The sequence below is a fragment of the Chionomys nivalis genome, chromosome 2 (genome assembly GCF_950005125.1).
Source record: "Chionomys nivalis chromosome 2, mChiNiv1.1, whole genome shotgun sequence".
NCBI classification, from domain to species: Eukaryota; Metazoa; Chordata; class Mammalia; order Rodentia; family Cricetidae; genus Chionomys; species Chionomys nivalis.
This window is the reverse complement of record NC_080087.1, coordinates 61156127-61167019: the sequence shown is the minus strand read 5'-3', so window position 1 is coordinate 61167019 and position 10893 is coordinate 61156127. Positions and strand designations below refer to the sequence as shown.

At 37.2% G+C, this 10893-nt stretch overlaps 1 protein-coding gene across 1 annotated transcript; it reads right to left on the bottom strand.

The window, feature by feature from the left end:
* Positions 1-434: 434 nt before the first annotated feature.
* Positions 435-3919, bottom strand: LOC130867721 (glyceraldehyde-3-phosphate dehydrogenase-like). The gene is made up of 2 exons (XM_057759861.1): positions 3527-3919; positions 435-455 (listed from the first exon to the last, which is right to left on the bottom strand). Exons 1-2 carry the CDS (start codon positions 3917-3919, stop codon positions 435-437), a joined length of 414 nt encoding a protein of 137 aa, XP_057615844.1.
* Between the last annotated feature and the right edge of the window lie 6974 nt (positions 3920-10893).

The window sequence follows — 10893 nt, the reverse complement described above, 5'->3', positions numbered from 1 at the left end:
ATATTTTTGGGAGAGATGTTAGCACTAATGCAATGAAATTTACTCTAAGAGTTTTCGTTCATTCGAAGCAAAATGTCTGACTCACAGAAATAATAAATGTGAACATGAGGGGAAATTTGGCAATGACTATAACTCATGACTACACTAAGACTGAAAGGACATTTTTTTCAAAACAAAATCTTTCATTCTTCAAATCCTGAAGCAGCAGAGTGTGATCAAAGGTATATTCTGTACACTATCTACTCCTAAGGAGGTATCATACGGGGCGATAAGCAAGGCTTTGAGGTCAGTCACACCAAGATGAGTAAGAGATTCACCACTGAAGGAGATCTTTCTAGCAAGACTACAAATCCCACAGGGAGAAATAAGATCAACAGAAATCATGAGAAAGGAATCATTCTAATCTGTCCTCAGAGTCTTTGGTGAAAAGGAGCTCAGGCTTCGAAGCTCTCAACCTGAAAAAAATTGGATGACAACCCAATTTCAAATCACTTAAACTGCTGTCTATCTATAGAACCCCAAAGCTGAATTGGACAGAACTATCTGATGTGTGTGTCATCTCCAATTTTCTGTGGTACGCATTGAGTGTTTGAAAAATAATACCAGACAGACTGGGCACCAAACTGTAATTTAGAAAGAGTCCTAAATAGATAGAAGCAATCCTAAAGAGGGAGAGAAAATGTTCACAGTTATAGATTGAAGGTCTGCCAAACCACCCCACACATTTTGTTATTGTGCTTCAAGCATTATTTGAAGTTACAATGGTGTTGAGATTTAGCAACTTCTAGCTCCTGGCAACCCATCCCATCATGAAGTTCATTTATTTTTAATAACCTCTATTATCTAATGCAGATTTCAACTATATATTTATTCCTGATAAGACTCTAAGGAGAATACTTTCACTAGCAATATTTTCAAGTCTGAAAAGCAATCATTTCTGCATTCCCTTTGTCTTAAAAAATGTGGATAATGACCTGAAGCCTAAAGATATATCCAGGCTTCAACTATGTTTCAATTGTGGAAATTCTCCCTCATCTCACTGGTATTACAAAAATCCCTTAGCAGTGTTCACATCTGCTTGCTCTAGTGCTTAACTATTTTTGTTGACATCTGAAATATTTTATTATGACTTAAAGTCACCGCCAAGGATGACTTTTCCATTTACATATATCCTACAGAATCAAAATGTCATATTGATTTAACCTCATCATTTTTCAGATGATATTTTGCAGACGGTATAAAATTTGATAGCTATTCACATTCTAACGTCTTATTCTTCTAGACACCAGTATGACTAGAGAGACATGTTAACGAAATATATAGGCTGCAGTACAGTTTTTAAAAATATTTGAAATTTATTTCAGTTTTGTGACAAAACTCCATGTTGGTCTGACATAATAAAATTTCTGTGTGTGCTGTGAACTTTATTGATGGTGTTTAAGAGAGTAGGGTTCCTAAGCCTCTCAGTATCTCCTGTTATTCTGAGGGCTGGCATGGAAACTGTAATGGAAATGCTCAGAGTCGGGAACCGAATTAAAGCAGGGACTGCTCAACAGCCAAGTGCCCCTTTCTTGCTCTTGTGTCCATGTTTGGTGGGCTCCAGAGCTTCTTACTGCTTTGAAACCATGTAGATCATGAGGTTCACCACCCTGTGCTGTAGCCATATTCATTGTCATACTAGGAAATGAGATTTACAATGTTATTCTTATTTATTTATTTATTCATTTATTTATTCATTTATTTATTTATTTATTTATTAAAGATTTCTGCCTCCTCCCTGTCACCGCCTCCCATTTCCCTCCCTCTCCCCCAATCAAGTCCCCCTCCCTAGTCAGCCCAAAGAGCAATCAGGGTTCCCTGCCCTGTGGGAAGTCCAAGGACCACCCACCTCCATCCAGGTCTATTAAGGTGAGCATCCAAAATGCCTAGGCTCCCACCAAGCCAGTACGTGCAGTAGGATCAAAAACCCATTGCCATTGTTCTTGAGTTCTCAGTAGTCCTCATTGTCCGCTATGTTCAGCGAGTCCGGTTTTATCCCATGCTCTTTCAGACCCAGGCCAGCTGGCCTTGGTGAGTTCCCAATAGAATATCCCCATTGTCTCAGTGTGTGCATGCACCCCTCGTGGTCCTGAGTTCCTTGCTCGTGCGCTCTCTCCTTCTGCTCCTGATTTGGACCTTGAGATTTCTGTCCGGTGCTCCAATGTGGGTCTCTGCCTCTGTCTCCTTTCATCACCTGATGAAGGTTAATATTCAGGAGGATGCCTATATGTTTTTCTTTGGGTTCACCTTCTTATTTAGTTTCTCTAGGATCATGAATTATATGCTCAATGTCCTTTATTTATGGCTAGAAACCAAATATGAGTGAGTACATCCCATGTTCCTCTTTTTGGGTCTGGCTTACCTCACTCAGGACAGTGTTTTCTATTTCCATCCATTTGCATGAAAAATTCAAGAAGTCGTTGTTTTTTACTGCTGAGTAGTACTCTAATATGTATATATTCCATACTTTCTTCATCCATTCTTCCATTGAAGGGCATCTAGGTTGTTTCCAGGTTCTGGCTATTACAAATAATGCTGCTATGAACATAGTTGAACATATACTTTTGTTGTATGATAGGGCATCTCTTGGGTATTTTCCCAAGAGTGGTATTGCTGGGTCCAGGGGTAGGTTGATCCCGAATTTCCTGAGAAACCGCCACACTGCTTTCCAAAGTGGTTGCGCAAGTTTGCATTCCCACCAGCAATGGATGAGAGTACCCCTTTCTCCACAACCTCTCCAGCAAAGGCTATCATTGGTGTTTTTGATTTTAGCCATTCTGACAGGTGTAAGATGGTATCTTAAAGTTGTCTTGATTTGCATTTCCCTGATCGCTAAGGTGGTTGAGCATGACCACAAGTGTCTTTTGGCCATTTGAACTTCTTCTGTTGAGAATTCTCTGTTCAGCTCAGTGCCCCATTACAGAGCTACAGTATTGAAAACAGCTTGGTATGGGCATAAAAACAAAGAAGCTGACCAATGGAATCGTATAGAAGACCCTGACTTTAACCCACAAACCTATGAACACCTGATTTTCGATAAAGGAGCTAAAAGTATACAATGGAAAAAAGAGAGCATCTTCAACAAATTGTGCTGGCAAAACTGGATGTCAATCTGTAGAAGAATGAAAATAGATCCTTATCTATCACCATGCACAAAACTCAAGTCCAAATGGATTAAAGACCTCAATATCAGTCAGAACACACTGAACCTGATAGAAGAGAAAGTGGGAAGTACTCTACAACACATGGGCACAGGAGACCACTTCCTACGTATAACCCCAGCAGCACAGACATTAAGGCCCTCATTGAATAAATGGGACCTCCTCAGACTGAGAAGCTTCTGTAAAGCAAAGGACACTGTCACTAAGACAAAAAGGCAACCCACTGACTGGGAGAAGATCTTCACCAACCCCGCAACTGACAAAGGTCTGATCTCCAAAATATATAAAGAACTCAAGAAACTAGACCGTAAAAGGCTAATCAATACAATGTTATTCTTGAGAACAATGCTGCCCCCAGCATCAAAGCTGGAAGAGTGGGAGTCACTATTAAAGTCATAGGAGACAACCTGGTCCTCATTGTAGCACCGGGTGCCCTTCAGTGGGCTCTCTGATGACTGTTTCATCACCTTCTTTATGTTTCCATACTTGGCAGCTTTCTCCAGGCAGCATGTCAGATCCTTGATAGACACAATGGGGATGAAAACAGAGAAGGCAATGCCGGTGAGTTTCTCTTTTAGTTCTGTAATGACTTTGTCCACAGTCTTGGCAGTATCAGTGGATACAGGGAAGATATTCTCGGCAGCCCCACAACCATCACAACACAGCTCCAATGAGGGGCCATCCTTAGTCTTCTGGGAGACAGTGATGGTATGGACCATGGTCATGAATCCTTCCACAATGCCAACATTGTCATGGATGACCTTGACTGAACTAAGCAGATGGTGGTGCAGGATGTGTTACTGACGATCTTAACTGGGTTGTCATACTATTCATGGCTCACTCCCATCACAAGCATGGGGTAGAGATGATGACCCCCTTGACTGCACCCTTCAAGTAGGTCCCAGCCTTCTCTATAACAGTGAAGACAGTAGACTCGACAACAAATTCGGCACCAGCATCACGCCTTATGATGTTGGTGGAGTTTTGCTTCTGGAAGATGCTGATGGCCTTGCTGTTGATAACAAGCTTCTCATTCTCAGTCTTGACTGTGCTGTTAAACTTGTCATGGGTAGAGTCATATTGGAGCATGTAGACAATATAGTTAAGATGAATGAAGGGGTCCTTGATGACAATGACTTCCACTTTGCTGGACCAAGCAACAGTCCTGGTATTTGACCCAATATGGCCAAATACGTTCACTCTGACTTTCACCATCATGTCTTGGGGATGAGGCTGTCACTGCACAAAGAGACACAGTTGAGCTGTCTGTGGGACAGGGAGAAGCAGAAAACTGACATAATAATTCTTTTAATTAACTGTTAATGGATCAATATTTTTGTCAAACACAAAATTATCATCAGATTTGTTGCAAGGGCCTCTATCTGCTGCATAATCTTCTCACCCCTCTAGATTTTTTTTAACTTGCAGAAATCTTATTCAAAATGCACCTGTAGTGTTCATTAAGTTTCTGTACAATCTACTTAATAATTTTCTTCTTTTTTGAGATAGGGTCTCATTTGCTACATAGCCCTGGAAGGCCTAAAACTCACAGAGATCTACCATGTCTTCCATGTCTTGTCATTACTCATTTATCAATCAGAAACAGCCAATTTTACTAAATACAGTTTTAAAGTAAAATCTTACAACATTAAAACAAAATGATTATTTTTAAAATAACTTTAGAAAAATAAAAATTTTAGAATAAAGTATTTTTGGCCCCTGCCTCTAAGCATGTTTTAACTGTTTTTTAAAGTTATATAGCTACTAATATAGTTAATCCCATTTAAATAATATGAATGGAATTTCAAAAGTCAATGTTGCATTAAAACAGTAGCCCCAAATTAGACTATCTGCAAAATTTGAGTCAGAATTTTCAGAGGAGATGGAGATTATTCTATCAATCTTCAATATGATAGAATAAGATTCTCCCCTCTCAGATGGGTCTCTCATGGGCTAATGTTTGCTCATAGAAGATGGGATAATAAGTGGAACTGGTCCTTTGTTCTTTATTACCTAGAATAATTGAGAAATTAGACTTTGAAAGCTGATGGCAGTGTCAAGTGGAACATTGGAGAGTGAGACCCACTGCCATGACCTGGGTTCATCCCTAGACAGACAAATTTCAGGCCACTAGATTTGAACAGTTATTCCTTCAGTTAACCTGTACAGTTACCAATTGCCTTAATTAGAATGATACTCCTTGCTGGTACATTCTGGTCCTATTTCCCACCCTGGAATCTCATAACTGCAGGCAGCAGTCCTCCCATGCTAGATTCCAACATCACATGCAGCACTTTCCAATCACCTTTTCTTATTTATGTGTATCAATGTTTTGCTGGCATGCATGTCTGTACATCATGTGAGAACAAGGCATCAAATTCTCTGAAACTGGAGTTGCAGTCGGTTACAAGCCACTAGAGAAGTGGTAGGAATTACACCCTGGTGTTCAGGAAGAGCTGCCAGTGCTCTCAACCCAAAAACCATCTCTCCGATCCAAATTCAAGAAGCCTCTAAATAATTCCCACTCTACTCCCTCTGTTACTCCTCTAGTGACTCATTCTACCATTGTCTCACATTGCCTAATAACACTGATATCCCACTGGCCCCAAAACTTAACTGAAAAAATGATAACTTTGGAAGGCAAGGCCTCTACAAAAATGCTCTTCCACTGGACTTCTGTAACCTAGCCTCTCTTTTCCTTAAATTTTTATACATACAGATTTAGCAAAAACTTTCTTTGGTCACTTTATTGCATATCATACTTTGTTTTGCTCCAAAGTACTTGTATTAATGAACTGTATATATTTTGATATCTATAATTTCAGCCTCCACACATGTGATATGATGTGATATGGTTATGTGGCTTCTACACAGAAGGTCACATGTTATTTGTATGTTCATTCAGTGCCTAGACTAGCAATCTACATTTTATATTAAAATATTTTCACTAAAATAGATTGACTTTGCTTTGACTCTAAAAGTTTTTCCTTAGATTCATATGATATGATTTACAGAAACATTAACCTAAACAATGAGAACTTATTCATTAATTCCTTTTTCATATATTTTACCATGGTCTTAGAAAACACATGTGAATGCTATTCTTAAAATAAAGCAACCGTTATACATCAAAATGTCTGAAAAGAATGTATCTAGAGTATTAATCAATACCAAAACACACTTGACAGCACATTGGAATTGGGTACCTTGAACTGTAGCCAATCATGGATGTTATCAATTTTCTCCCTAAAAGCATTTAAGACAAGTTTGCCAGCTGTTATGGACAGACTATACTTTCCCTCTTGTCTTCTCAGTCATTTAAAAATCTCATCGGATTTCCTTTTATTAACAGGCTAACAAATCTATTTCAGTCCAGTGGAGTACTATCGACTAACATTGAAATATTAGCCACTTACTATGTGTCGCATTGTAGCCGTCTTCCAGATATCAGAGTCAAAACTGATATGAATTCTGAGGTGTGTTTTATATAATGTGCTTGCCATTGACCATAACTTGGAAAAATCATGTTCCATAACTGTGCTTGTTCACTTTATGACATGTAGAGCACAGTAAATGTTAATTGCTTTGAGGTAAATTAAAGTGGGGAAGCAGGCACTTATGTTTAAAAGCTTAAACTGAGAGAATATGAACACTGTAGAACATCTATGAAATAATTATTGGATTCAAATAGTAAATTCAGATAAAAACCATTAAGAAAATTTACTTTAAAAAAACAAAAATATCAAAAACCTATAGAATATGCTATTAGAAAATCTTATTAGCAATGATCTGGGGATGGAGGAGTGCCTAAGTGGTAAGTTTTTAGTAAAAGTGAGGCATTAGGTTCATTCCTAACATCAAACCAAAAAATAATAATTATTAAAGTCAACATCTTTGGCAAAGTGTAAGATATTATTAACTTTTCTATGTTAATCACTGCATTGTTCTCCAAAGTTGGTAACCAGAGAGGCATAATGGAAAAAATAAAACCTAAGCAAAGTCAAGGTAAAAGAACAGGCATTTTTTTCTTATTCAGAGACCGTTTAAGACATAAAGCATGTAGCAATTATAGATTGCAAAGAAAGGCCATCTCAATAAGTAAGTATAAATTAAATATAAATAAACATTGTGTAACCAAACAAAGGAGCATTTCTGCTTCAAGAAAGGTTCTAAAAAGAGTCTTTCTCAGGTTGGAATCAAAGGTATTTTTCCCACAAGGTCTCATCCTTAATCAATACAGAACTCATGACTGATATAGAAATGGATCTTTATTCAAAATTAAAAGCCTAGAGAGTTATTATAAAATGATTACATAATCTTGAAATTATTTTGCACTGTAACTAGACTTAAATCATGAAAATAGCAACAATTTTAAGATTTTCATTCCTCAAAAAATAAGATACAAGAAATAATGTTATTTTTAAATGTTAATAAATTGTAAAGCAGTTGTCAAAAGACTATAATGTTAATGAAAAAGCACTCTCTTCACAATCAGAAGAAATTAAAGAGCCTTTTGACTGATACTTCTTGTTTGTTATTTTGATTATATCTTTGAAGTCAGTTTTCTTCAAAACAGTTTCACAGAAAACCACATGAGATCAATCTGTCCTTAGATATCTATTTTAGAAGCATTTTGATCCAGAATAGAATAACATTTAGCATTGTTCCACTATGAAATAAAATTTAATACAAATTTTATATGAAAAGGAAAGATTACACTTAACTCAGAAAATATTTCTTTTTTTTTTCATTTGCTTTTTTTTTATTCTTTTTTAATTAAAATTTCCACCTTCTCCCCGTTTCCCATTTCCCTCCCCTCCTCCCAAATATTGCCCTCTCCCCCCAGTCCCCTCCCCCTATCCCCACTCCTCTTCTCCTCCCCCCACACCATTCCCCCTCCCTCTCGATACTGAAGAGCAGTCCAAATTCTCTACCCTGCAGGAAGACGAAGGTCTTCTATCTACGTCCAGGAAGGTGAGCGTCTAAACAGGCTAAGCACCCATAAAGCCAGTTCATGTATTAGGATCGAAACCTAGTGCCATTGTCCTTGGCTTCTCATCAGCCTTCATTGTCCGCCATGCTCAGAGAGTCCAGTTTCAACCCATGCTTATTCAGACCCAGACCAGCTGGCCTTGGTGGGCTCACAATAAATCAGTTCCACTGTCATAGTGGGTGGGTGCATCCCTTGTGGTCCTGGTTTCCTTGCTCATGTTCTCCCTCCTTCTGCTCCTCAGAAAATATTTCTTAAGAAAATTGAAATATATATTTGAAGACATATGTAATGCTCTCAAGACAAATTATCTCAAATATTTTGTCTAATTACAATAATTGAGAAAGAATAACTAATTTATACTTATGGTTTAAGACTTAAATAGTACTTATAAAATATTAAATAAATTGTATATTAAACATGACTTTATTTTCTAAGTATGAAGTTTGAAACTAAAGATTAATCATATATAATTACAATAATTTTGCAGGACAAATATTATCATTTCAATTTTGCATAATAAAATTATTAAGAATAAGTATGACTTTGAAATATTTAATGAAATTTATGTTATGCAAGGATCAGAGACTCCATGGTAAAAATTCAACAACAGAAGAAAAAATGAAGACAGCATAGAACACCACTACCTTAGTTCCCAAAACAGTTAAACATGCACAAGGACACTGCAGACAAGGAACAAAGAATGGCAGGAAAAAGTGAAAATGCTCCCTTTTTGCTACAGCAAATCCTACTGAACCTACCTGACTCTTATTACTTGTCTGTAATGTCTACAATGCACGCAGAAACTCAGCGTTTAATTGTCGTTTCATCTGCAGAGCAGCAAATATTCAATTCTTTGTAAACTTCTTAATGATGAATTGAATGCTACATAAATTATCTGTAGTGTGTAGTGTATCAACGATGTGGAGATGGCTGTAATTGAAAGTGTCCAGCTTCTCTCAGAAGTCAATTCTCTGAGATGAAACTGGAAACTATCTTAATCAATGCTTCGCCTCCTCTTTCTCCAAGGACCCCTTTAAGAAGCCACAGTGTAAGTGTCATTCAGTGCTACGATATGACCGATCTCTACAGCATTACCACAGTTCACATCCAATATAACCGCTGATTTGTAGACACATAAACACAGATTTGCACAGCAGATGTCCTGAGTCAAACATTTTCACTTAGCATTGAAAGACTTTGTAGAGATGCTTTTGTCGTGAACAATTTTAAAGATGCTGAATAAAGCATACACATTTATCAAATTTAAATTTTATATCCAGAGTCTGAAAGTATTTGTCAAGCAATGCAAGTAACTGATAGAAAGAGTCTATATTTAAAATAATATATTTTGAGAGGTGGTGAAGCAATTAAGAACAATTACTATTCTTTCATAGGATCAGGAATGGTGACTTAAAAGTACCTGTAACCCCAGTTCCAGGAGATATGATGACAGCCTCTTCTCAATACTTTTGGTACCAGGCATGTACAATATGTGTGTATGTATACATATACGTATGTACAAACACATATATGCATATGTATGCAGGCACTCACACATATGCATAAAAACCTTAGACTATTTTTAAAAGGTAATAGAGGAATAGAAGAGGTAGGAAAGGAAAAGAGGGGTGGAGTGAATCTTCTTTGTTCTGCATTTTCTAGGAAAGTGCTTTCTGTGAAGGCTGTCAATCAACTTTGTAGATAGGGAGATAAGAATCAACCAACAGTGTGACTGACTTGTCAACTAAGTACATACTCTAACCTTAGTGTCCACAGAAATCCATAACCGGGACTTTTCTTAGCAAGTTTTAAGGTGAAGGTATACTGGGCAAGGTATAATTTGTTCAACATCTTCAAGCATTCTGTAAATGAGTATGGTCTATTTCCTCTATGATCATATTCTCATGAAACTTTCCCTCATGAGACTTTTTCCATGCACAACATTCCAACAATGGTCCTTTTAAAGCTACAGAGGCAAGTCTTTCTTCTATGTTAGATAACACATAGTCCCTGAATCGCTGCATCATATAGGCACACGTGGAGCTATGTAGCATGATAAAGAGAGGGAGGCCTGTTTGCTGGTCACAGCAAGAGAAACAACCTCAAACTGGAGTTTCTTGCACTGTTGTTATGGTTAGATAATACAAATATGTTTACAATTTTTATTTATATTTATTTATCCATTCATTCTTTCTTTCAGTTATTTGTTTGGTGTTGAGGATCAAGCCAAGGGCCTTGTACTTGCTAGGCAAATGCTCTTAACTGCAGCCCCATTCCAGTTTGCAACCTTTAAATCCATATTAGTTTGGCAGACATCATGATGTCCTTCTATTTTCCCCTAAGGAATCTCAGATCCAGCAAAGCACTCTTATAACTTGAAAGAGCACTGTACTCTGAAGGCTCATTTTTCTATTGCAATTCTCTGACAATTTTCTTTACTTTCAAATGTTATAAATAATGTGCTTAAACTCCAGTTAAAAGAAAGGTTTATTTCATCCATCCAGTGAATGTTCTTTTGCAAAAACAGAACTTTTTTGAGAATCCATAAAAACAAAATTGCAAAAAGAAAGCAATCAAGCATGATACCTTTGATCTCTCCATTTCCCTCTTCAGTTTTTTTTACTTTTATTAGAAATAGATTCTTTCATCACTGAGAATTTTAAATAGAATGTTTTTATCATACTCTTTCCTGCTCTCCCC

Excerpts from the sequence above, each read along its gene's own strand:
- LOC130867721 (XM_057759861.1), bottom strand. The coding sequence starts at position 3,919 with ATGGTCCATACCATCACTGTCTCCCAGAAGACTAAGGATGGCCCCTCA. Across the intron at positions 456-3,526 it reads TTGTTCTCAAGAATAACATT|GTTGAGAGCTTCGAAGCCTG; the intron begins GTATTGATTAGC and ends AATTTTTTTCAG.